Source organism: Cuculus canorus, chromosome 17, assembly GCF_017976375.1.
Source record: "Cuculus canorus isolate bCucCan1 chromosome 17, bCucCan1.pri, whole genome shotgun sequence".
NCBI classification, from domain to species: domain Eukaryota; kingdom Metazoa; phylum Chordata; class Aves; order Cuculiformes; family Cuculidae; genus Cuculus; species Cuculus canorus.
In genome coordinates, this window is record NC_071417.1 from 5,112,791 (window position 1) to 5,140,004 (window position 27,214).

General features: G+C 48.9%; 1 protein-coding gene across 1 annotated transcript in view; it reads right to left on the reverse strand.

The window, feature by feature from the left end:
- TMEM132B (transmembrane protein 132B) overlaps nt 1–23,886 on the reverse strand; it is a 260,407-nt gene extending 236,521 nt beyond the window's left edge. The window contains exon 1 of the mRNA XM_009555727.2: nt 23,714–23,886. Coding sequence (XP_009554022.2) covers nt 23,714–23,798 — 85 coding nt within the window. The 5' untranslated portion in view covers nt 23,799–23,886. The remainder of the gene's footprint in view (nt 1–23,713) is intronic.
- Nucleotides 23,887–27,214: the final 3,328 nt, after the last annotated feature.

The window sequence follows — 27,214 nt, forward strand, 5'->3', positions numbered from 1 at the left end:
CATCTCCATTTTGTTCATAGCAGAGCACGTTGCCATTTTACTCAAACTCTCCACACAAAATGACATAGAAAGCAGGAAAGTTTGTGCCAAATGCAGAATGACATCCATAAATTTATGAACTAACTGGGCTGACATTCAATGCAACGCAAAGTGTTTGCCAGTCAATAGCCATGAGCATCAGTTCCCCGCAAACAGCATTCCTGTGCTCTCAGTCTCCCGCCAGCAACAGGCAATGCCATTTTCTGCTTAACTTTACGATCACTGTAATCTCCTCTAATCAATGATATCGACAGGTCTGCAAGATCGAAATCCAGCAAGCACAGCACTGAGGCAGCGGACAATGCAAAATGGATGTGCGATAACGACAGCGCCTGGGGTACGCGGCGCTCTCGCAGTGTTGCTTAGCAATATAGCCCATGCATGCCCACCCTTCCGCTGCTGCCTACACCCAGGGAGGAGAGAGATTTCGACAGCAATCAAAATACTGACAAGGAGAAGCAGGAGGAATAACTGCATGCAAAATAGATAATAAGTGTTCTGCCTTTCCTATGTGATCTACAAAAAAATTTAACTCCCAGCTCCCCGTAGCTTCATCACATGAAGCAGGCACATAGCGGATGGTGCGGTTGATCAAGGCTATCTCTTGCTTTCCCTGCTGGCATCCTAGTGACGTCCTGCAAAGCTGACTCCTGTCCCCAGAAAGAGACCTGGAAAGCAGCCTGCACCGGGAATCGCAGAGCTTGGGTACATCCACAGTTGATTGCAATCAATAATATATTTATCTTGTTTTCTGTTGCAAAGTATCAGCAGAAAGGAAACTTTCCATCATTACCAGAAAGCTTTGCTGGGATCCCTGCTCAGGATGGATTAACAGCAGCCAAGACTGATTAAAGCCACTGACAGCTGTGACAAATGAAACCCATCCTATTTAAGGGCTGCAATACCATGCGCCTGACATGACAGGGAGGGCTTTGGAGCAGTGCTCTGGGTTTCAAGAAGGGATCCACACAGTGCCTACAAACAGGGCCGACATACCCACGCTCCCCGAGCCCTTGTTCCTGCAGAAGATGCTTATACCAAGATAAAATGACCTGTAATAATTGCCTCACATGGGGAGATGGTGAACACCAGAGCTATGGCAAGTAAACAGGTTGTTTATTTTTTGATACTCTTCACATTAAGCCCTTCAATTAAAGATTTAATTCAGATTTATTAAACATATATTAGATGTTAAATTCCTGCTGGTTATTGCCAAAAGTGACCTGCAGCGTGCGTAAAATCCTCCCATATGAGGACAGGCTGAGAGAGTTGGGGCTGTTCAGCCTGGAGAAGAGAAGGCTCAGAGGAGATCTTATAGTGACTTTCCGGTACCTGAAGAGGCTACAGGAAAGCTGGAGAGGGGCTGTTCACAAAGGCTTGTGGGGATAGGATGAGGGGCAATGGGTATAAACTGGAGAGGGGCAGATTTAGACTGGACATAAGGAGGAATTTCTTCACCATCAGAGTGGTGAGGCCCTGGCCCAGGTTGCCCAGGGAAGCTGTGGCTGCCCCATCCCTGGAGGTGTTCAAGGCCAGGTTGGATGGGCCTTGGGCAGCCTGAGCCAGTGGGAGGTGTCCCTGCCCATGGCAGGGGGTGGAACTGGATGATCTTTAAGGTCCCTTCCAACCCAAACTATTCCATGAATCTATGAAAATAATCCTTCCATCTCTGAATTGCTTTCAGATACCCCCAAACAAGGCCATGGGGGGGAGAAAAACAGCTTTCAAGGCCCCATTTAAACATCTGCTGCAAACAGGAGGTTTCTGCTCAGTGACTCACCAGGTCTGCTTATACTGGTACTTTCACACCACCAGGACCTGGAGATCCCCCGGGGAGCAGAGCAAATGGTCAGCAGTGGTATGACGGATTCAACGTCCCTCTCAAGCACGTACAAGGGATGCCTCAGAGTCAATGACTGAAAATCCCTCTGCGTCAAACACTGTCAGAGCAGTAAGATCATAAACTAATAACTGTCAATCTCCATTTGTTTGCAATGCTGCAAAGAGGGCTTTCATAATTCTCTTAGAGATATAAACCAGGCACTCGGATTTTGCTTTAAATGAAAGCATGAGATAATGTTAGCTGCCGGTAAACCTCAAAGACAGTATTTATACAGCATCAGAAACATTTGCAGAGACAGGAAAGAGATGCCTTTGGGCTGCAAGACCTTAAAATCTACAACCAATATCCTGCAAACTTCTGTGCCTGTGCCTAAATTTACCTTCAGGGGAGAAACAGAAAGGCTGCATCCTGTTTTAGTAAGTTTGCTATACTTTAGATTTCCCCCTAGAGGGTTATTTTATGATCCTTTCTACCAGCGTTTTTTTCACACCTGCTTCTTTTTAAAAAGTGCTCTGCAATCTGCAGGAAAAAGATGCTCAGCACAGTTATCCTTATTTCTCAGGTAGGTGATGTGCTCTGCCAGAGCCGGGAACAGAGATGAGCCTTTAGATCTTGCATCCTGTAAGGTGGTCCTGCATCCCTGCCTGGAGTCATCCAGTGTGTGGCTGGAGCAGGAGGTGTAAGGCTGGGCTGGTCAGCCCTTGTCTTATGAGCCTGCCCTGGGGTACAGTGAATTACCCTCTGTGTGACAAGCAATGAAAGCAGTGGTGAATATTTCAGATTATAGATACCTTATACAGCCTTGATAGACCAGGCTACTCGTCTGGCCTCTCTTGCTAGTTAAATAATCTGGGGTTGACTGTCTCCACCCCTCTGGACATTGGTTTTCTCCTCTAGCGCTTTCCACCCTCTTTGTTTCTCCATTATCTGCCCACATTCAGGTGGGATTTAAGAAGTACTCACTTGACCTCGTAAGGTGGAACTGCAAGTTCTGCTCAGGTCATCAAGGTACATAAAAATGTACTAGCAGTCTGCAGATGCTGCTGGTTTTACTGCTTCCTCTGCAAGGTGTGTGCAGCCACCCAGCAAATCTGTGTTCGACACTGCTCTGTCTCCAGGACAGTCTTTCTTGGACCCACAGGTGTGGGAGATGTATTGGCATCTGGGATTGTTATGAATTCACTCTGAGATATCGTATCTTCTAAGGTAGCGACACCACCTCTGCCTGTCCACCTCCAGCAGCTGCAGAATGTGGAGATCTGGGACTGCATGGGCCAGATTTGCTTTCCAGGAGGTTCTGATGTTTGAAACATAGGGACAGGGTTTCTTCCCAGTACCCAGCATCATCTTCACTTCCAATTTACATCCAGTTTTACCACACATCCTCACTGAAAACTATAAGACATGGGTAATAATTCAGCCCTCATTTCAGGGTCACTTAAAGGAGATTTCACCCGCCCATCATGATGCAGAGGACTCTAGATTATTCATCTGTAGGTCCTGCAGGTGCTGTTTTGCTGAAATTAAAGAAGTGCCCATCTAATGGGACTTTCTAATAAGGAGCTCGAGAGACTGTGAACAGGATGGCAGAGTACGAAGTAAAATGAGATCATCATAAGGGGGAGGGAAACCAAGGAGGATTTAACCACTTCCATTTAACGCAAGGCAGAACTCTACTGTGCTGAAAATACCAACTAGCTGCTTTCCCAGGTAAAATGCCATTGCTTGAAAGAGTTGATTACAGCCTCAAGGAACCTCCCTGCCAAGGCAAAAAAGTTATTTCAGACAACGTATTGAACCCTCTCCATGATTAGAAAAAGAGAAAAGAAAGCTGCCAGCACCTAAGAAATACAGGTAGATTCGGGCATACTTTCCACCAGAAGCTGGCAAAAGCGAGACCCTCACACCCTCTGCTCCGAGATGCTCCAGCTCCACTTTGGAGCAAAGCAATGCAGACCAGTCCAACGTGCTTGGTGTTCAGCATGCGGATGATGCAAAATACTTCAGAGGAACCTGCAGGGACTCCCCTCAACCTGTTCTCTGAGAAATTTGCCTTTTTTGTTCTCATCTCCTTCCCCAGCAGGAACCAGAGCCTCCTGGAAAGCCACATCCACAGCAGGCAGCCCACAGTCATAGCCTGAAGCCACAAAGGTCTCTTTGCAGGCTGAGAGACCTCCCAGGCTCCCGGGGAGAAAGCTACGCTGTCAGCATTAACTAAGCCCACATCAGATCTTCTCCAGGGGTTTAGTGAACCTACCTGTGCACCCAGGGACGAAAATCCTGGTGTCAGGAGTGCGGCAGGGGAGTGCTACTGCCTCTGAATCGATCACAGCAGATCAGGGCTATAAGCCCATCGGGCGACCCCAGGGCAGATTTGATATTCCATCATATAAAAAGAATGAGCTTTTGTAAGAGAGATGAGAAAAATCTATTTTATCATAGAGAAAGAGAAAATATACACACAGAGCCTTTTTCTCTATGGTGTGTATGTGTATATATAGAATATACATATACACACACACACTTCCCAGCTTCCACAGCAGAGGACAACAGTGTGTTTTCATACCATACATCTAAAGAAAAGGTCTTGTATCAGTTTACAGCAGAGGAAATTTCATCTTGCAAGGAAAGAAGGGGGGGGGGGGGGGAGGCCACAAAAAAGAGAGAGAAAAAGTGAGCACGCTCCGCTCCTTATCATGTCTGAGGAACTTAACTATAGCGACGAGCAAGATATAAAAACTTCAGACAGCAAAGCAATGTTCTGGAGACCACGATATGCATAAAAACTCCTGCAAGCCCTTGTTGACTGTTCCTACCCTCCTACCCTACAGCCTCTCCCTCCAGGGTGCAATTTTCAGGAGACAGAAAGATTTAATGCCGCCTTGGATAAAATAAGCCCCTGGATTCTTGCTGCAGAGACTGTCATTACAGAGTGTTCCTCTGGTTTATTATATTAATAAGCAGAGTCATTCAGCACTCAACGTGATGTGGCTATTTGACTTGCACACAACTGTGTCCCCAAGCTGCAGCAACGCACAGAGACCTCCCCCACACCTCCTTGCAAAAACACTTTGTTATTTTGAGGCAAAACATCCACAACTGCTTACAAAAATGATTACAAAAATATGGCAGAATTCCCACAAGGGCGTAGAGGCCAGATTTGCCTCCTGTTGCTTCCCCTTTCCCACACTTCCAGCCAGGCTCTTCAGGGCACCAGGGATGCCCGCAAGCCCTGAGCCCTCCATCCCACTCCCATCTCCATCTCATCCCCATGTACCCAAGGAGCGTGTTGAACCTCTTCTCCACCGATTAAAGCCAAAGAAGAACAGGAAACAAGAGGCTATTAAAATAGGGGAAAGAAAAAAAAGTCTAACCCCTGAACAAAGCTGTCTTTCCTTGCCCTGGCTTGAAAAAAGGTGCTGTCCTCCTTGTCCTTGCCTGAATTTGCATGAACTTCCCTATTATCTCGAATGACTGCTCCCTGCCTCCACTTCCCGGGCTGCGAAGGGCACGTTGTGTCTATGCACACCAGGCAGCACCGCTCACACATCTTTCTGAAGATCATAGAATCACCAGGTTGGAAAAGACCTCTTGGATCATCAAATTCAACCGTTCCCATCTGACACTAAAGCATGTCCCTGAGCACCGCGTCTACCAGTCTTTTAAAAATTTCCAGGGATGGGGACTCCACCACCTCCCTGGGCAGCCTCTGCCAGTGCCCTTTCTGTGAAAAAATGTCCCATGTGCAGTGCTATTATTGTCACTTTTTTTCTGGGGTGTTTGGTTCAAGCACCAGCAGAAAGGAGGCTGCGTCACCCCTGCAAATGCCAGTGCTATTATCCACATGTTCTAAATGCAGGAGGACGACCCCCCAGCTGATTTTCTGCTCCCCTTCCTATAAAGGCTTTTTATTTTTTTCCTTAAGATTCAGCATTAGTAACATGTTGTGTTGCAGAGGTTTCTCCACCATGTAAATGATGGATATTTTTTATGTACTGATTATGTCAAGCCCAGCTGTTTACCTTTGCTAAAACTGCAATTATTTTAAGAGTAATTGTAAAAATAAATTGGCGAGAAAAATGACAGGAACTTTCCAGTTTGGTTTTCAAAACTAGAGCACGGCCAAGCATGACTTGACCTCCGACAAGTCACATGTAGCCACTTATTTTAAAAAACAACTGAGCTTGTCCACACATGGAAAACAGACCGTTCTGCAGGATTATGGGCAGAAACGGGTCCCAAAAGTTTCAAAATTCAACCCAGCCACATCTTCCTCATTTACCACCACCAGCTTAAGCTGCTACAGTACCTGGATCTTCCCAGCAGCCGAACAAGCGAGTAACATCGACCCCAAACACACAGAATAGGATCAACCAGCCCAGAAGACAGGTGCACTGACCTTTTACATCTCCTCTTTCCAACCGGTTCACTCTCTTCTATACAAAAACAATAGTAGGGACCAAATATTTTTGAAGTTACCTACTTCACAGCTGGAGCAACCATTCTCCAATCCTCCATGCAGTTCCCCTGCTCTCCCTTCTCCACCCGGATAGCAGGCAGATGCCAAGCCCTGGAAGTTATTCTTTCATTTACAGCATCTGGCTCCTTGGCAGACTCCTCGGGCAATTATGTTTATAGCTTTAAAGCTGTCTCAAGCTCTGCTTCATGGGTTCGCTGCTCTTGGCTTGTAGCAGTCTCTTCTCATCTTTCCTGTCCATCACTTTGGCTGAAAGTTGCTCTTAAAATATGGGAATGAGACTACTCACATCTCCCTCTAATTAGGAGCAAAAGTAACAATAACACCCCTCCCCATGCTGTCCTTTAAGCACCAGCACTTGTTTTACTTTCACAGGCATATTCAGGAGGTCCTGGGCACTCTTTTGCTCTTGAAACACAATGTTCTCTTTGGAGTCATTTGCAACCACTGAGACAGCCTGGACAATTATGCCTCCACACAAACACAACGTTTCCCTTTTGAGGTTGGGGAGGAAGTTGCGTTTCTGCTTGGATGCTTCCTCTCACTGGCAGCACTCAAACCCACTTTTTTTGCCTGCAGACAAAAAGGCAGAGAAACATCCACCCAGCACCTTGGAAATCCTTCCCCAAAAGGCAGCCGAGCGAATGGGCTCTCTCCCAAGGAAGGACACAGCCCTGTCTTAGAAACAAAGGGGTGGGGAAACAAAATCCATGAGCCCCAAAGGTCTCCCCAATGCTATGGGAAGGATTTTGCTTTTCCTGACAGTAAAAGGCTACAGATAAAAGGTGATGGACAATGTAGGTTCTATCCCTCATCATCAGCCTGATGTGACCCCCTCCTGGGATAAGAGGATAATCTGATGCTTGATCCAGTTTTTCTGATTAAAGTTGCCAACAACTAAGAGAGATCTGTATGCCTGCTTGAGAACCCGCAGCTCATTTCAGATGAGCCAAGGCACAGCCACCACAGGGTGACAGTCTCTGGACACTGGTTCCCATCAGTGACCCCTGAGTAAGCACCAGATGAGGCTTCCTCCTTAAAAAAAAAAACCCAACCCATGCAGTCCCAAAGGCACAGAGTCACCACGCTGGTGTCTCACATCTTAGTAATAGTAATAAATGTGGTGGAGAGACAGCTTTTAAAGAGGTATTTAAAACCAAGCAACTTCATGCATTATCATCAGGGGATGTTTCACGGAAGCAGAACCTTTGCCAGCTCTGTGTCTCACAAACAGAAACAAGCTGCAAACCACTCCGGAATCCCACCCACTACAGCAGCTCCTGACCTCCCAAAATGCTCCCAAGGAGAAGGAAGCAACAGCCTGGCTATTCATCATTGCTTCCTACCATCGCTGGCTCAATACTCAAAGCAGAATCAATTGGCCCAGCTTGCAAGAACATACATCCAACTGGGTAGCGCTTCTCCATCTCAGGAGAAACCACAAGCCCTCATTCAACCCCTCCAGGAACAGCTCACACATTTCCAAACCTGGGAATATATGGCTACAGTCAACAGCCATGAAGAGAAAACCCATCAAGTGATGTTTTTCCTTTCCTTTTAGCAGCTTAAAGCTTCTCCATCCCTGTGCAAATAGAGTTGTCACCATGAAGAAGAGGGGCACACACTGACTGATGGACCAACCAACAGGAGCAGTTCAGCCATGGCATTAGCATCGAATTAGCAGTTCTGTCGATTTAACGGGACCATTGGCTTGAGTGACTGATGCTTGTGATAGGCAGGTCAGAGGAGGAAGAGGGATGCTCTCCTCCCCTGGCTGGGAGGGAAGTGGTATGCTCTATCAATCCCCATCTTCAGCATCCACAAGTCCCATCTGAAGTATGGAGCAAACAGACCAAAAACAGTGCTCGCTCAGCACAACGGCTGCAGTGGGGCTGGTCTTTCTCACAGCATTAGCGCTAACGCCCATCTACCTCTGCTGCAGAGGCGCCTGGAGCCCCACTGCAGGGTTCATGGAAAGCATCCATCTTAAGCAAGCGAGGACTCGGGGCACATTTATGCTTTTTGAAGGAATAAGCCCATAAAGAGAAAAGTACAACAGATCTCAAGCATTTAAACACATTTCCGTAACTGTGTGCAATGATTCCCAGGCAGCAGCCTTCATTAAGCTGGAGCTGAAGCTGAGAGCACCAATTAGCGGCATAAAAAAAAAAAAGGGGAATGAAACTGCTGCAGTTATCTCCAAACAAGGATTACAGGGCCAGCCTAATCCTTTATGCCTGACTTTGCTGGAAACGATGGCAGGTTAATGCTCTGGGAGGCAGAGCGCACAGTACTTGAGATGGGCGGCCAGCGTGGTGCCCCCGTGCAGCCACTGCGACCCAAGCCGGCCGGTCGCACAGCATCAATTGCCTGCTAGGGGAGAAGAGATGTAAAGAGCAGTTTATCCACACATCCACTGCCAGGAAGCAAGGAAAGAAAAAGAGAAATCCTGGCAAAGCTCTAGTGGACACTTCCCTCTGTTCCTCAGCCGCCAGGGGCAGCTGGAGGAGGAGCGCGCAGGCGTGAACTCCTGCCCAGAAGGTCTCAGCAGCCGCTCGCACCCACTGCAGAAGATGCTCGAGCTCCTTCAGTCACACGGCAAATTAAAATTACTCTTTTTTTTCCATTCATTCTGTATTTGGGCAAATTCTTTAACTTTACACTGTACAAAACAGTTCGACTGGAGGACCACGGTGGCATGGCCCTGCTGCATCCCCGCTGCTCAGCTCCCGCCATGGGAACTGATTTTTAAAGCCCTAAAATGATTTATTCAGTTGCCCTTCTCACAGACTGAACCTGCTCAGCCTCGATATAAACTCTGTCAAGTTTAGCCTCAGACTGGCAAAGACACAAACCAGCACAAAACACAAACCAACAGAAAAGATCAAATCATCTGTTTAAAGGGCAAGCGTTATGGATTTTTTTTTTGTAAGAGCCATGAGCAATTATTTTTGAGCACAGAGGACTTTGCCATTCATTTATCTTGAGAATAAAAGTGGGAGAAGGGGAAATGACTGCTTTGTCATCATTTGCCATATTGCCACTACTGAAACAAAGTCAGAGGACTGCCAGAAGACCTCCTTTCATCCAAATAAACATCATCCTCATAAACATTTCAAACCTATACGGAGAAAACCCAAACCGCAGTCAAATCTTCCCATTGTGATTCTAAAGACAAATATACAAACAACAAATCTTCTTCCTCTACTTATAAGACTTTACCATTCAAGCTGGGCATAAAAGCCTTTAAAAAAAGATGCTGTCAAGGGGGATCCAGAACTGGACTGAAAATAGCCAAGCTTGAAGATTCCCATTATCAGCCCAACATTATCACACAGTGAGTTAGAGACATTAAAAAAATAAAAATAAAAATAAATATATATATAAAAAAATATAAAAAAGGGTCTACATCAGAAACTAATTTACTTCTGCTGCTCCGCAGAGCAATCATGCCTCAGGACCTGCAGCTAAATGGCTGGAGCTCACGTAACTGGAACAGCAAAGGAAGCAGCAGAGAACTTTAATGGCTTATGAAATTCAATTGAAACTGATGGTTGGAAAAGTGAAACATTTAACACTCTACCAATTTAACATGGGCACAGACAGATGCATGTACACACAGACACGTACACACGTGTACATGGACCAAGAAGGTGGGAGCTCATGTTCCACACACTTAGGTGTCCGCTTCCCCCACAGGGAAGGAGACAGCACTCTCATACAGTAACTTAAACAATATATAAATATTTTAACACCTCCAGACCTTTTGCCACTGAAACCTTTAATATAAAATCCATCTTTTGTGAAAATGGCAATACGTTATTATGACCTGCCCCATCCACTTCTCGGAAAGATTAGAAGCCACGTTCTGCATTTCATCTTCAGCTGGAGCAGGATCTCATAAACCATCCCTCCTATTTGAGAAGACTTTGAATGAACTGTTCGCAACTGATGTACTTTTCCAACACGGATCTCTTTTGTTATGAAGCCTGTCTCTGATGAACAATAGAAAAAATATTGTTGACAGGGGTGTACTTTTCCATCAACTCAAAAATATCATTTTGCAGAATATTTTCACAGCTCAGCAGAAGGTAGAAAGAAAGACAATATTATGACTACATAAGCAAGAAAAAAATAATTCACTGTAATTAGCTTCTAGGAGGTTTTTTTGTTGGTTTTGGCTTGCTTAAGTGAGGTTCTTCACTAGTTGGAGCCCCGCCCTGACTTAGAAAGCCTTCAAACACAACCCATGTTAATTAAAGATTAACCAGGGTAAAACATTCAGAATTTGGCCAAAACACTTTAGAACAACGATTATATTCACAAGACATCAACAAGAACCACTGGTAACCCAAACATTATTACTTCTAAGTGTTCCCAGGTGGACAGTCAGTTGAATGCTCTGGGATGAATCACCCCGACTCAGATAAAGGACGGAATTGTCAGGTCCTGGCAAGCATCAGCCCTATTGTTTATCAAGTGGCTCAAGGCATACAGACACCACTGCTTCCCAGAAGGACAGAACCACCAGTTAGCACCGCACCAGAGCATCCACCACCCCGCAGCCATCACACCTGGGAGCAGGCAGGGTGCGGTGTTCTTGCGGGCACTTCACACAACTCCCGCATCATGGAGCTTGCGCCGGTATGCTCTACCAGTTGATTCATGGGGAGGCTTTGATGTGCAAATTAATCATTATAACTTTTAATTGAACTAATGTAAGCATCATATGTTTCTAATTACACAATGTAGAGGGGAAAAAAAAATATCGCAAATGAATTTAACTGCTTAATCTAATCAGGACAGCAAGTTGTGTTTTAATTACAAGTTGTTGTGTAGCAGCAAAGCATCTGCTGCAATTCAGCAACTCCGGTCCCGAAGCAAAGCCCCGCTGCGTCTCCCTCGTGTGCTCAGCACCCAGCTCCGCACACCACAGCCCCAGCCTCTCCCAAACACCGCGCCAAGCCCCCGGCACAGAGCCTGGTGGCCGTGGCTTTGGCTGGGGACGCCGCTGCATCCCTTCAGGAGCAGTGGGAGCATGGCCTCTGTGCCCAGCTTGCAGAAATGCCCACCCTGATCACCTCTCCGCAGCCATTTCTTGCAGCAAGGGCGCCTTCAGGACACCTCCGAGCTTGCCACGTTCAAATCCCACCATCGATAACCCCTCTTTTAATCTCAATGACTGTTTCAACACATGGAGGCAGCAATCTTTACAATCTTCCTCCAACTCAGTGCCTTTCAATTTACACAAGCAAGAATCACGCAGCGCCTTTAGAGCCAGTTTCCTCTATGTTCTTAGAGCTGAGAGCAAAGGAAAAACAGGAAATGTAGGAAAAAAATAAAATGAGATGGCAAAAAAACCACCCCAAAACCACAAAATATCTTTCCTGGACTTTGTCATCTGAGGTGGTGCCTGGAGCAAGTTTTTACAACCAAATTAAAATCCCTGAATATTGCGGGTTTTAATGGAGACAGTGACACAGCCAAGCAGCTCCAACATGGCAATGCACCTTCACAATGCATCACCTTGAAAATGCATTACTGTGAGGGATGTGACGAGGACAATGTTCACCGCCCAACTGTACCTGCGGCGAAGAAAAACATCTACTTGCCAATAACTCTGCTGGTAATTAACTAGAGTTTCAGGGAGGAAAGAATGCCTCTGAAATGTTATGGCAGATACATGGTACCTGAAAAGCAAAGGCAATCTATTTTTTCTTACATTATTTTTAATTTTATACAGCTTCTACTTGTCAGAAGGAGGGAAAAAAGAGCCCCACAGATTCTGAACACATTAATGTGCTTGAGACTTTGCCAGTTATCCGCATTAAAGCAAAAATCTGCAGTATTTTTGGGTTTTTTAAACACCAGGAGGCTGATTACTGTGAAACGATCTTAGGTTTCTCCCACTAAGTGGACAGATGGATTGCTACTTTTGCAACTTCTTTTTTGCAGCACTGTATTCAGCTGCTGGTGGGAGCCTCCGGTCCAGTGCTCCCCAGCATCACGTCTCTCCTCACACTCGCCATCTCGCTTCCCAGCCTGAGCCTGGGGTGTGGAAGAGGCTTTCTGGGACCTGAAGGGCGCACCAGACCGTGTCGGCACCACTGGAGCCCTGTCCCACTCTCACGTCCGGGCTGGAGGAGAGGAAATCGCACAGGCACACCAGAGCCCCACACTTGGATTTTCATGCCAAGGGAGACAGTGGTGGTGCTACGGAGAGAAAAGCCACCAGCGCCGACTAAACCAAAACCGAGATCTCTCCAGCATCCCAGTAAAGAACCTGGAATTTAAAGAGTGCAAGGTGACAAGGAAACCAAAAGCATTGCTTGATGCAACCCACCTCCTTAACTACTTTTTAAAGGAGACATTTTACAAAGTGGAAACCCAAACTCTCGCTGCCAAACTCCACCCCTGCTCCCCTGACGAACTCGGTGAGCCGTTCACAGCGGTAAGCGACTGACAAATGGCCCTGAACATGTTGGGTCTGGCCAGCAGCTGTTGCATTCACAAGCCATCATTCTCAGAGGCAAAACTCAGCAGGTTGAGAGAAGAACTTGGAAGAAACTCTTTGGCACGCAGGGAAGGGAACTGCTCTTTCAGAAGGTGCTTTTTAGGAACGGGTCCTCTGAGCAGCCACTGCCCGCTGCCGAGCACCGTCCTGACGCAGCTCGGGGACTGCAGTCCCTTTAAGATGAGGAAGAGAGACCGAAGGAGGAAACACTCAGTTTGATCCGAGGAAGTAAAAAACCCATGAAAAGCAAACTCCCAGCTCTGGGAATGACTAAGCACAGAGCCAGGCAAGGCAGGCACCGGGCAGCCGCACAGCACACGTTCCCAGATCTGTGCCGGTGCTAAAGGTATGCTGCACAGAAAAGCCACTTCTAGGGGGAAAAAACAAACCTAAAACCTAAAAACAAGGACCCAATTCTTAAGCCAGCCACATAAATCACCTACGAGTGCCGCTTCTAGGTGTCTCCATCTGTTCGTATCTCCAGCTGATGCACAGATAGCAATGTATGGGTCAATAATCGTTTCTCTAAAGATATGTGCCAACCCATCTCTCATCCGCTCTCAGAGAAACCTTTTACAATAGCCACTTACTTTAACCCTGAATTATCTGCCTCTGCTCATCTTCAGGGAGACGCAGCACAGAAAGAAGCAGGCAATTCCCTGTGATCTGAAAGCTCACTTTCTAAATCAAATCAATTTTTCTAACGTAATTTCCCTAATCTAAATCACTGACCCATGCATTTTCCTCACAATCCTTTGACAAGAGCTGCACGAACCGAAGCAAAGCTTCAACCAGACCAATTCATAGAAGTCTTTAGAGGAATTCTTTCATTGCTGTAATTAATTCTTTAAGTACCACAGTGGGATGCTCTGAATTCAAACCCAGTCTAAGGAGTAATGATTATACTAATGGGAGAAGCTGTGCAGTAAATAAATGCAAGTGCCCTGCTGAAAGAGATTGTTTTCAATAGGAGAATGGCATTCGGGGAGATAACTGTGTTTTGGAGATAATAAGTCAGACAATGAAGTCTCACAGACTGGAATCTGATACGACAGTTCCCAGACCCTGCACACCGAACCAGGCTGAGCATCGCGACAGATGCCCATTAGAGCTGGGGCTGCTCCTGCTCTCAGCCCTTTGCTCACGATGTCCACAGTCCCACCGTGATCTTAACTGTTGCCTAGGACACAGGTCCACATGGCCAGCCCAAAGAGCCGCCTGCAGACCCCATCCCCACCTAAATTCCAGCTGGAGCGAAGCATCGGCCACACAGTAGGAGAGCTGCAATTCACCAACAGCTTTTTAAGCACATTAAAATGGGCACGTGGGAGGGCTGAGGGGCTTCTCAGCCATAACCAAAGTAAACCCTTCATGTCAGACAGGGCTTGCACAGCCTTGCAGGGACTCAGCACCTTGCAGGCAAGGCCGTTGCACTCAGCCAGGGAACACCGGGAGCCCAGCTGCTGATACACACTTGGACTTGGCTGCAAAAGGCGCCACTGGCCATGGAAGAGCCAGCAGGGACTGCTGCGCAGCAAGGGAGAAGGCGTGGGGACAGAGAGCCTGGCAGAGCTTGGCAAACCATCTAAAAATTTACTGGTCAGTGCAAGAACCAAAGCAACGACTTCCCTTTGACTTCTCCTTTTTATTATTTCACTAAACACAATAAAGCCTTCTAATGCATATGATGCGTTGGGCTGCAATATGGTCAGGGAAAGGGAGGAACATACTTTAACTCTGGATGAGCAGGATGCTTTGATACAGTGCATGACATGGATGTTTGAGTTTTAAAAGGGCACATCTGAAGCTTCTCAGTGCAGTCTCTGAGAAGACGTCCCTGATCACCACAGGCTGCCAAGCTCCATCACACCAAGGAGGCGATGAGTGAGCACCACAGGCAGGGTTGTGCTCTGTAGGGCAGTCTTTGATTTTAGCAGTAAAGAACGTTAACTCCATCTCTTCATTTTTTATTACGACTTCCCACGACAGTTTTAACAGGCTCATGCAGATCAAACTCAGCAGAAGAAACAAGGGTTAATTCAGCCCTGTCCTTCCTCACCTGAGCTGACAGAGCTCAGCACTGCAATTCAAACCTGGGGCAGCCCAAGAAAGCCCTGACACCCATGGGATGGTTAGTAGCCATCCCAGTAACAGCCAAAGTGCTGGAGATGCCAAGTAGTTCAGCCACCAAAACAAGCCAGGGCTGAGACATGGAAGAGGAGGTGGTATCCAAGCAGTGCTTAATGCCACCATGAGGTGCACCTCAGTCCTCGAAGAGCAGCAGCAAAAAAATATCAGCTGTCTTCAGAAAAATAAGGCCAGAGCCCAACTCCACCCAACACCTTTGCTCTCCCTACCAGCAGGGCTTTAGGCATGGGACTGCTGTCCTGGGGAGAGCACAGACCATGTCTTCAGTGACGGCCACCCTCTTCAAGGAAAAATGCCTTGACTGCAATAGAATTCATGTTGTCTTCTGGTTTTCTCTTGCTTGTTTCTCTTCTTAAATGGAATTGAGGATTTTTGCACCAATACTCATGCTAATAACTTTCAGTGGGCTACTCCTAAGCAAAACGCAAGAAATGAGTAACTGAGCTGCATTTTAAAAAAAAAAAAAGAGGGAGGAAACCTTTGTATATTAATTCTCATAGCTGTCAGAGATGAGGATTTAATAATGTTAGTAACCAGGCTACTCCATTATTTCCAAACACTTTGGAGGAGAACATCTTACTGAGAGATGAATTGGATAGAGCAACTGAAACTGCCTTCTGAGTATCTTCAGAGCATAATCTATGGCTCACCACCACATGCATTTCAAATCCTTGCCCTTTATTCTCCAAATAACCTCCAACTGTAAAAGTATTTACATGCCAGGCTTGGCTCCTTCTTTTGGAGCACTTCCCGCTCACTGTTTAACCATTTGTCCCTGTTTCGCATATTTGGCTGGGTTTGGTTCTGTTCAGGTGATAAGGATGGAAAGTTGTGGATTCAGGTCATCCGGTAAATGACGGAACGATGTGGAGAAGCAAAAACGTAGGCGGAATACAGGAGAGGTCTAATAGGCTGTGAAATGCTCTGCCAAAGGAAGCGGCAGAAGTCCTGCTGCCTGCATCACTGAAAACCAGGCACGCTCAGGAACAGACTGTACCGAACAACCATCAGAGACGGGAAAGGCAGCTTATTTGCCAACTTCTCCAGCTCTAAATCCCATGATTCAGGGATGGCTCAGGCATGATGGCCTTCGAGCTTGCCCTGACAGAGTTCCGCTGCTTCTAGAGAGCTTTTACCATCCCCTCTAGATGCCTCTGTTGCAACATTACAAAAGCCTATTCCATTGTCCAGGTCTTTGTCCTGTCCTTTTTGCACTCAGACAATCGGACTTCCCCTGTTTGTCAGTCCTCTACCCCGGCTCTCTAAGTGCCTTTCAAAACCCCCAGTGATGTTTCAGACTGCTGTAACACCAGAGTCAAGGCCAGAGGCACCAAGGGCTCTTGTCTCACTGCACCAGGCACTCACATTGGCCAGGGTGGGACCTGTCCCACACACACATCCAGACCAGCTCCTTCCAAAACTCCTCTCAGACTTGCTCCTTTTTTCCATCAAAAATCTGGGTACCAAAGAGTCAGCAGCTACCAGCTATCTGCTGAGTTTCTAATTACTGCTAGTTGCATAGAAACCTGCTCCATCTGCTCAAGGGTGCCCTTTTAGGGTGCACGGACTCTGTCTTTTTTTGGTGCGAGTTTCATCTTTTTTTGAGCTGCAGCATAAATGTTTCTCTCTCGAGCTGCAGTATCCATTAAACAGCCCTCCCTCCCCATCATGGCAAAGGTCTTGCTAAGAAGAAGCTGTGGCTAATTGACAACAGCTCCTAAAGTGAGATATAAAATAGTTGCGTCTGCCACTCATGCAAACAGCCGGCTTTGGCAGCCCAGCTGCTAAATAATGTAAAATGGTTCGTTTTTCAGACTTGGGAAAGATCCTTTAAAAAAGGAATGAAAGTCTCCGGCACTACAGAGCCATGCCCTGATCATTCCTGCATCTTAAAATTCTAACACTGCTCATAAAATTCACAAGTAACACAAACCCTGTTCCTTCCTACTCTCCCAGTCAGAAAAACTGGATTTAAATCACCTGCTGACAGGTTTATTATGAGGCCCACAAGCAGATAAGGTCCTGTGCACCAGATCTCTGTGCTTAACAGGAAATAAATCTCTACTTTGCCACCTGTTTGGGGGATACAAGCAAAGCAAAAAAAAAAAAAAAAACAAAAAAACCCACAAATATAGGGGTACCTCTAATTTAATCTCATTAAGGATTTTATTCCTTGGGTAATGAGGATAACAATTCCACACTCTTGAGCAGAAATGCTTTTTCTCCCCAGGTCGATTCCTCCCAGAGCTCCCTTGGCAGGTGACCAAACTCTCCCGATGTTGTGTATTTAGGGCACATGTCACACGGGTGCAGATAAATGGACTTGGGATAGGGATAGCTGCTTGGCACCATCTCCCACACATCCAGGGGCTAATCCTGGTAGGAAGGCCATCGTTGGAGCCTCCTGGGACCCTTGGCTTGACTAGAATAAGGATTTTGGTCCCTACTTCTCCATTTAGCCCCAGTTTTAATTGCATCAGTGGGGTTTTCCCATTCTTTCTTTCCATCCAGGGTAGCCTTGTGACACCATCATAAATGTCAAGCCCGAGCTGCCTAACACAGGTGGCATTACACCATCCTTTCCCTGTATCCACACCTCTGGTCCCTGTGTAGTCTGTAAGCCAAGGGCAGCACGATGCCCTGGGGCAGGAGGAACGGCAGAGATGGATTACACGCAGTCTCCAATCAATCTGTTCAGCAGAAGGCAGCCCGGTGAAAGCCTCTGCTCCTGGCTATCCCTCACTCGCTTTGCTCCACCCCAACTACCACCACCACCACCAAAAAAATTCAGAAAAAACAGAATTTAAATCAAATGCTACACTTCATTTTTCTCTCCTTGCCTGAAGTTGCAAGTGACGAGAAAGGATGTAATCACCACTTTTAAAATCATCTCCTATGACAGGCAAATTGATCAAGTGGGAAGGCTGGGCTGCTTTTGAACTTGAACAAACTGATTTTCCATGAAAGATGATGTTTACATTGCCTCTCAATAGGCTCCTGAAATATGCATACCTCTCGCCATTTCATCACCAAAATTTGGGGAAAGTGTTTCAAAAAAAAAAAAAAAAGAAAAAGGAAAGAAAGGAAGTGTTCTCGGATCTAGAGCACATCATAAATTCATGAAGCTTTCTGAATGCTGTCAGAAACAAACACCTTTATGTAAACAAAGAAAAGCTGAAAGGGTGCTGCAAGAGAATTTTTGAATCATGTGGAAGAAACGTTAATATTTACATTGCATCGAAGACTGAAGTCTATCTTGCAAGGTACTGTGCAAACAGTAAAGTCCTTTCACATTGATTTTACCCATCACAGACACTCCAAGCAGCACTTGCATTACTTCCCACCGTGGCACTCTACGTCACGGAGGGTCATGGAAACACCTAGGGAAAGCCAGACACCAAGCAACCTCCGTCCATCCCTGTAGGCTATCTCAGAGCACCTCTACGCTTGCATTTTTCTGCCTGCCCATCCTCACATGGGAACAGCTTCCTCTGAAATGCCAGCTGGGAAACTCCCGACAGCGTGAAATCGAAGCATCTTCCACGAAATCTAGAGCGCCACATGGTAACTCACACTCCCCAGCCTCCGTGGCACTTAATGCGAGAGGATTTGACAGCCGTAGTCAGGAAAGCGTCTCCATTACCACCACGTGCCAGCACATCAGCTCAGCCACTGACAGGGGTAAGCGCTAATGTTACGCCAACTAAGTCACTGCTTGTCATTAACAAACATTAGTTATATTTAGGCAGGGGGAAAAGGCGGAATCAAGTTGAGTGAATTTAATTTGCTGAGCCGAGAGTATTTATTTCAGTGGGATGGCTCCTCATTCAGTGGGATGTTTATTTAGGCCAGAAGATTTTCATTTCACTTGCTTCCCGCAGGAGGTGGGAGATTGCCACCTCCTGTTTGCTCCCTGGTTGCACCTCCGAGATAGGACAGGTTTGCAGCCACCTGCACGAGTGAGACACACTGCCCGGTCAGTGAAGCCACCTCTCCATCACAGCAGAACTCGTGCTTCCTATCAGCCTCAACTGCTGAGGTCGGGAGGAGCAGCACCATGAGTTGCCACAACCCAATGCCACGACTGATGATACCCTTTGCTTCCTCCACCTCTTGACAAAGGGATCCTACTGGGACGGCAGCCAGTGTGGGTCTCCTGAGCAACCTGACCTCAAGTCACATCTTTGAGGAGCTACAGAGAAGGGCAGGAGGGCTCCAGCTCTGCGGGGCCACCAGAGTGGAAATCTCCATCCCACAGGCACCACTGGAAAACCCAGTGTAGCCCAAGACTCTGCCTGGCCCAAGTCACTGCCACGCTCCGGAGCACACGCATTCTTCTCTCCTGGCTCTTTGAGACAGAGGAGCCCTTGCCCTGAGATGCACATCTCTGGTGCACACCAGACATCTGCCTGGGCTCAAAACATAACCAAATCCATGACAGCAAACCCCGCATCACAATTAAAGAAATGGATGTTGTCTCTGGCTCAAGAATGCATACCCAATCCAAAAATCCTATCTGAGACACAAGCTGCGTCCCAGTCTCAGCGACCCCCTGCTCTGACCTCCCACAGCTGCTCCTGCGCTTGTACCTTCCTCGCCACACTAAGGTGCCTTAAACACAGAGATAATATGGCTCAGGGAGAAAGTCTTGGAGCGGCTATCATTCCCAGTAATAAAATACAGCAAATTAATTGCACTTTATTGATTTTTTTTAATGTAACTATTTTGCCATTCAGCCCTCAAGAAACTCTATTGATCAGCCAAAGTCCAGTGTCACTGAATGGAGCTTTGTGACCAAGCTTGACAAATTGAAGAAAATAATCTAAAACAGAGACAGTAAGTGATGCGAGCTGCACAGTTTCAAATACACCAAGGAGGCTGCAGCATCGGTGACGGGAGATTTTTGAAGTGAAAAATGCTGTGCAGGGCAAGTCACACAGTTGCCTCCTGCATTCCCAGAGAGCCGAATGCCGATCGCAGCAACTCTGCCTAAATCCAGAGCAGCTTCCCCAACTTCAGAAAGGCACTTCTGGATTTATGCTGATGGGAAGGAAAATCATGATATCTGACACACACTCTGCTTTAATGGATGTTAAAGCAAAAGGCAGCATAAGAATTTTAGACTTCTCCCTCCCATCCTACTATCCCCCAAATCACATCAGTTTGGACAGTCATTACATAAAACATTGCACTGTGCACTAACGTGGGGAAAATAACCTGCATTTCAACAGTTTGTATGATCACATTCCGCAAATCTGTTGTACAGTAGATAACACAGGTCTTTCATTTTTGTTCCTGAAGAGCCTCTGCAAAAAAATGCCTCCATATTATGTCAAGTGATGCAAGGACATATAATAAAATAAGTATAACAGCGCTCCACCCACACCTCCCTGGAGCCAGAGCCTAAAAGCAATTCTCCAGTCCTTCCTCGCTCAGGGAATCTCAGCAGCCCAAGTGCATTTTACAGGGGCTGAAGGAGCTGGTTTGTTCCATAACCTTTGCGCACCCCATTTCTACACCATTCTACCCCCCATCGTCAGCGAACCCCTCTGGGGGGCACAAGGCAGGGGAGCGAGGTGGTAAGACAGCAGCAAGCAGGAAAACAAATATTCAGGTAATTCATCCAGGTCATCCACAGGATACCTACCTATTCCTATAACCTCAGAGACAGCTCCACCGCCGCCAGCGAGGAAGGCGGCCAAAACCCCTGCCTAGATGCCAGCAACAAACGGGGGCCTGGTGCCAGCAAGAGACATCCTCGAGCTCAGTGTGAGCAGCCTTTGGCTGCCAAACACACACGCACACCCTCTGCTCGCAGCCGCACACGCGCCAGCAGCGGGGCCGCCAGAGACCCAGGGACAGGAGAGTGATCTCTTAATTGGACCTTCACAAAGCTATTTAGGGGACCTGCCTGACAAGCGAACAAATGCCACCCGCTTTGAAGAGGCTGAAGGAACCCAGCCTGGTGCACCTCCCGTCCCCGAAACGCAGCCTGCCCAGAGCCAGCCCTGGCAAGGGGGAAGGGAGCGAAGGCAAATAAATAGAGAAAAATGGCAAGTGCCCAACGCGACCGCCTGCGTGAGCTGGGAGCTTTGCAGGGACGGCAGCACCGCGGCATGACTCATGCAGGTGTCTCTCCCGTTTGCAACAACCCAAACCAAGATGTGGTTCGTTAACCCCTGTAATCCAGAGGAGGAAGGCGACCGGAGCACAGCGAGGCACAGCAAGGTCAGCACAGCCCCGGAGGGAGGTGTTCCCTGGCACTGCCTTTGGGAAGAGATTTCCCCAGATCCCAAAGCCCCACTCCACATGCCGATGTCGCTGCGGCCCATGCCAGGGGTGGGACAGGGCAGGGGCAGCACTCTGCTAGGAAAGCAAAGGGATGCTACAGCCTAGAGAAGAGAAAGAGGCGCAGGCTGGAGACACATCCGTTATTCACAGCTTGAGCTGAAAGCAGACTGCGAGTTTCCAACGTGCACATTGTGCAGGGAGGCATTCAGAGAGCAGAGGAGAGGGATGGGTACGACAGTAGGTTTGCAGCCACAAACTGTTTCAAAGTGGGTTTCCATATGTTTAAGCACTCAGAGCGCTGGAAGAATTACACCCACAGCCCAATCTCACCATGGCAGCTACCCACACAGGAGGCAGCGGGAGGGGGGATATCAGAGAAAAGATTACCATTAATGTGTCAAAGCAATTTTAAAAAACACTGAAAACCTGCTCGTTTGCTGCTCTTAACTCTCTCCTCAAACAAAAGGTGAGCTTCACAGAGTACAGGGTATCGTGCTGGCAACAGAGCCATGGCTCTGCCAGGGCAGGACTGATCCACCCTGGCAGCTCACGCTCTGCATCCCCCACTCCTCAGGACCTGCACCCCGATTTCTGTGCCCTGCACCCCAGCCTTTGTACCCCACACCCCATATCCAGCTCAGCAGGGTTTCCAAGTGCCCCCACGGTGGTGCACACCCCAGGGGAAGGAGGAGCTGGAGGGCAGGGGCAAGCAGAGCAAGGACCCCCTTCTGTCCATCTCCCCGTTCCCCTGCCAAGGCAGCCGCCTCCTTCCTCGCAAATGTTCTCTCCAGCCACTGCTATTACCTCTCGCACAGATTACTCCCTTTTCACCCCAAATCCTCACACGTAGGCACGTTCCTAACACCCCGGAGAAGTTTGCTCAGCAGCCCAGGCTCCGCACTAGAGCCAAACGCAAAGCACCGTCCCAAAAAGCACTAAAGGCAAAGGAATCGCCGAGCAACCTCAGCATCGATGCACCTTAATTAATTTGCTTATAACAACCCCTACTTAGCAAGGACAACATCTGCCAGGGAGCTCAGAGGAGCGAGCCGAGTCAAATGTGCCAAGAGAGTCCTGCGAGAGACTTTCCCAGGGGCAGCTGTTGGGCTCACCAGCCTGGGGGGAGCCTTTGCCCGGCAAAACCTGCAGGTAAGGCCCAAAAGGTGCTCCCGAGTTCAGGTGGGGGAAACGAGAAAAAGAAAAAGAAAAGAAAAAAAAAGAAAAAGGAAAAAGGGGAAAAAGAAAAGGAAAAAAAGAAAGTGAAAAGGAAAAAAGAAAAAGGAAAAAAAGGAAAAGGAAAAAAAGGAAAAGGAAAAAAAGGAAAAGGAAAAAAAGTAAAAGTAAAAAAAGTAAAAGTAAAAAAAGTAAAAGTAAAAATGAAAAGGAAAAAAGGAAAAGGAAAAAAGGAAAAGGAAAGCGAAAAGGGAAAGGGAAAGGAAAAAAGGAAAAGGAAAGGAAAAAAGGAAAAGGAAAGGAAAAAAGGAAAAGGAAAGGAAAAAAGGAAAAGAAAAGGGGAAAAAAGGAAAAGGAAAGGGGAAAAAAGGAAAAGGAAAGGGGAAAAAAGAAAAGGAAAGAAAGAGAGATGCTGCCCGCCGCTTCCTCCAGCCGCAGCTGGGAAATCCCACCTCAGCTCACCTGAGGGCCTGATCCTGCCCCTCGGCAGCCGGGGGAAAACCGCTCTGCTTAGAATGAAGCGCAGGGAAGGCGCCACAAGCGTTATTTTACCAGAGAGGTTCAACTACCGAGCATCTTTCCCTCGGCACCCACCCGGGCAGCGGGGAGCCCCGGGGAAGCCCCAACCCGCCGGGAAACCCAAACTTTCCCTTTTTCACCTCAAGGCGGCCGAAGCCGCGGGGCAGCCGGGCCCGGGGACGCGCGGGCAGGGATGCAGGGATGCTGCTGCCCTGGGAAGCAATGGAGACCACTTTGGGAGCCCCCAAAAATCGGGACCCCTGCGCGTCCCGGGGGCGCAGGGAGCGACCTGGGAGGGGGAACGGCCAGAAAGAACAGGAGCGAGGAATAAAAGGAAGGAATTAAGTTCCTCCTTTGGCCCAAGGCGGGGGGGGGACGGGGATAGCCACAAACGAAATAGAGGAGGGAGAATAAAATAAATAAATAGAGTTTCTCCGTCGGCGGGAGGGCTGGGGAGGAAGAAACGGCCAGAAATAATAACGGAGAGAGAAATAAGATAAACAAATAGAGTTTCCCCTTCGGCCGGAGAGCTGGGGAGGGGGAAACGGCCAGAAATAAAAACAGAGGGAGGAAGAAAATAAACAAATAGAGTTTCTCCTGTGGCCGGAGGGCTAGGAAGGGGGAAACAGCCAGAAATAAAAGGGAGACGGGGGCAATAAAATAAATAAATCGAGTTTTTAACAGTAAAAACCGTCGGGGTCGGGGTTACCTCGGCACAGGAGCAGCAGCGGCGCGAGGAGCAGCGCGGGGCCCCGGGAGAGCATCCTCTTTGTTCCATGCCCAGAAGTAGTCATGGTGCTGATTTATGGGGAGCGGGGCGGGGGGTGTCGGCGCTGGAACCACTCCCCCCGCTCCCTCCCCGCGGGGCGATCCCCGCTCACCGCCGCCCCCGCACCGGCACCGGGGGGGCCGCGGGGAGCGCCGGCGGCGGCGGCAGCGGCGGCAGAAGCGGCAGCGGCGGCAGCAGCGCTCCCGCGGGGCAGCGGGCGCCGTGCCGGGGGCTGCGGCGGAGCCGGGCGGGGCCGGGGAGGCACCTGCGGCGGGTGGGGATAAAGGTGTCCCCTGCAGCCCGGCACGGGGAGCCCTGCCCTGGCACCCTGCCCTCCTTTGCACCCCACCTTTGCACCCCTGCTCTGCCCCGCACAGCACTCCTGCACCCCTGCTCTGCACCCCTGCCTTGACCTGCCCTGCTCCGCACCCTCGGTCTGCACTGCACCCCTGCCCTGCTCCGCACCCCTGACCTGACCTGCCACCCCCTGCCCTGCACCCCAGTCCTGCTCTGCCCCTCTGCCCTGCACGGGCAGCCTTGCCCTGCTCCGCACTCCAGATCTGCACCCCAACTCTCCTCTGCACCCCACCTTTGCACCCCTGCCCCGCTCTGCACCCCTGCTCTGCCCTGCTCTGCAGCCCGGCCCTGTCCTGCACCTCTGCCCTGCTCTGCCCTTCTGCCCTCGATCCCCGCCCTGCACCCTCTACCCTGCACAGCACCCCTGCTCTGCTCCTCAGCTCTGCACCCCCGCCCTGCCCGACCCCCCCGAACTGGCTCCCCCCGGAGTTCCTCGCCCCCGGCCGGTCCGGCAGCGGCGGGGATGGGATGGGATGGGATAGAATTGGGGGGGGGTGGCCCTCGGCGGGCGCGGAGCGGAGGGAAGAGCGCGGGTCCCCCCTCGTGGCCGCCGCCGTCACTGCGGGTCCGGGACCGGCCTCGAAGCGGGGAGCGGAGCGGGCTGCGGGGGTTGGGGGGAAGGACTTCAGAGCTCGTCCAGCTCCACTCCTGCCACGGGCACGGACACCTCCCACTGGATCAGGGGCCACATCCAGGCTGTCCTCGAGCCCCTGCCGGGATGGGGCAGCCACCCCTGCTCTGGGCAGCCTGGGCCAGGGCCTCCCCACCCGCACGGGGAAACATTTCTTCCCAAAATCTCATCTCAATCTCCCCTCTTTCAGCTTAAACCGTTCCCCCTCGTCCTATCCCCGCACTCCCTGATAAAAAAGTTCCTCCCCAGCTTTCCCGGAGCCCCTTTCCGCACTGGAAGCTGCTCTAAGGTCCCCCCGAGCCTTCTCCAGGCTGAACACCCCCATCCCCCTCAGGCTGTCCTCTACAGGAGGTGCTTCAGCCCTCACATCATCGCCGTGGCCTCCCCTGGGCTCGCAAAGAGGTTTGCAAAGAGCCTTGTGGAGAGTGCACAGAGTTGTGCAGAGGAAGGTGGAGAGGAGTTTGCCAGGGGCACCCTGGCAGAGCCCCCCACGGCTCAGGTGAGCTGCGGCCCTCCGCCTCAGGTGAGGACTGTGCTAATGGACGCTTTCATTACAAAGCCAAGCACTGCCCGTCTTCCGTGGCCCTCTACCCTTGAATCCAAAAATAACCCACTGCCCGAGACCATATCTCACTGCAAATAAACTCAGCCCTTTACGAGCTGGGAGTTGTTGCTGTGATCGCAATAAAAACAGCGAGGTAGGGAAAGAAAAGAAGAGAAAAAAAACTAAAAAAAAACCCCATCCCCTTGGGTTCTTCCGCAGTTTTGCAAACATGTCTGAGTCGGATTTTTTTTTCCCTACTCCCTGCATAAACAACCTTTTATGTAGTACTTGCTGTAATCTTGTTTGCCTCCATAACCACTCCTATGAATGTCATAAAAAATTTAAGTCTAATATTTTACCACTCCGCACAAACAGAAATGTGAATAAATGCTTATCCCTGGTGTAGGGAAGTGCTGTTTGGTGGCCCGAGAGTCACACACAGAGAAATCAAAGTCGGGCTGCAAGAACTTGGCTCACACAGGAAGGGCGGGGGGAAACTAGAGAACCCAAAGATTTTGTTTCCTCAAAGAAGGAAAAGCTAATAAATAATAATAAAGACGATGAAGTGACGAAGATCGTCTCACTGTCTGCTCTTCTTACTTGGTGGAATAACATACAACAGGAACGTTTAGCTGCTGGTGGAAAATGGTGATGCAAAGTAAGCTGATAAGCTACTCTAGACACCCCTGCTGCTCTCCTGGGGAGCAGGAGCAAGCTTTGATTGGCGGTGGCCGGGCAGGTGGAGGTACCCACGCTGCCCCTCGCCTCCAGCGGGCTGCTGTGAGGTTTGTGCCACTACAAAAGTTCTGTGCGAAGGGGTGTACCCAAGAGATTGCAGAGCACACCCCAAAGCCACCCATGAGTTTTGCCCTGTGGTGTGGCTGCCCACCCCAGGGGCGGCAGCGCAGGGCGGGCGGGGGGTGACGGGCACCCAGAGCTGCGTGCCGGGCACAGTTAGGGACAAGAGGAGTGTCCGTCAGCTCAAAACCAGAGGCAATGCCCAGCCAGAGGACGCTGGACCAGCACTTTCTCTTGTGCCCCTTGCCTCGCCTGCAAGTCCTGCCAAGGGCTTCGACCACAACCTCGCTTTCATGGCAGCATTTAGCCTTTATTCCAGCATCGCTACACTTGAAGTGTGATTTTATAACCAATATTTGAAAGAAAATCCAAAGTGAGAAGTTTTGCAGACTGGAACAGTGCTGTCAAAGAACCGATGCTATTCCTATAGATGCAGGTGCATTGGCCGAGAGGTGCTCAGCCCCATCCTGTCAGCTGCACACAGGACTGGTCTGGTTAATAACCCTCCACGCTCGTGCTGAAGATGGGTAGTAAAGCTGTCCTGATTCACATTCCTCTCGGACAAATGTGGACAAAATGGACAAAATGGACAAAATGGACAAAAAGAAGTAAGTTCTCTTCCCTCCTCTGCAAAATGCTCCAATGCTTTTGTCGTAAGCTCATGCATTCAGGTAAAAATGAAGTGGAAAACAGGCATTAGGTGCTATCTACGGACTGTAGGATGGTTGCTCTGGCATTGCCCTCTCTCCTCTTCCTGCAGGTTTGCTTGTTTGTGTTGCAAGAACCAAACCAGAACAAAATAAAATACAAACAGTAATAAACTCTTCTGAAGGTTTTGCTGCTGAGCGCTAGGGGCTGTGTACAAACAAGGAGGTGGAAACAGCAGTTATCATAGAGAAAGGGCATCAGAATTAGAGATTTTCCAGCACAGAAAGCGCCTTGCGGGGTAAGACCACAGTGCAGGAGTTGCTGCCATAATAGGGGCTTTGGGGATCTCTGCAGGCATTTCCGTATGGGAGAGCAAACCCCGTGGAGAATCCAGCTGATCACTGACTATATGGGCAACTGGCATTTATTTCTCTCATTGAGTTTAAAAGAGGAGGTGTGAGAC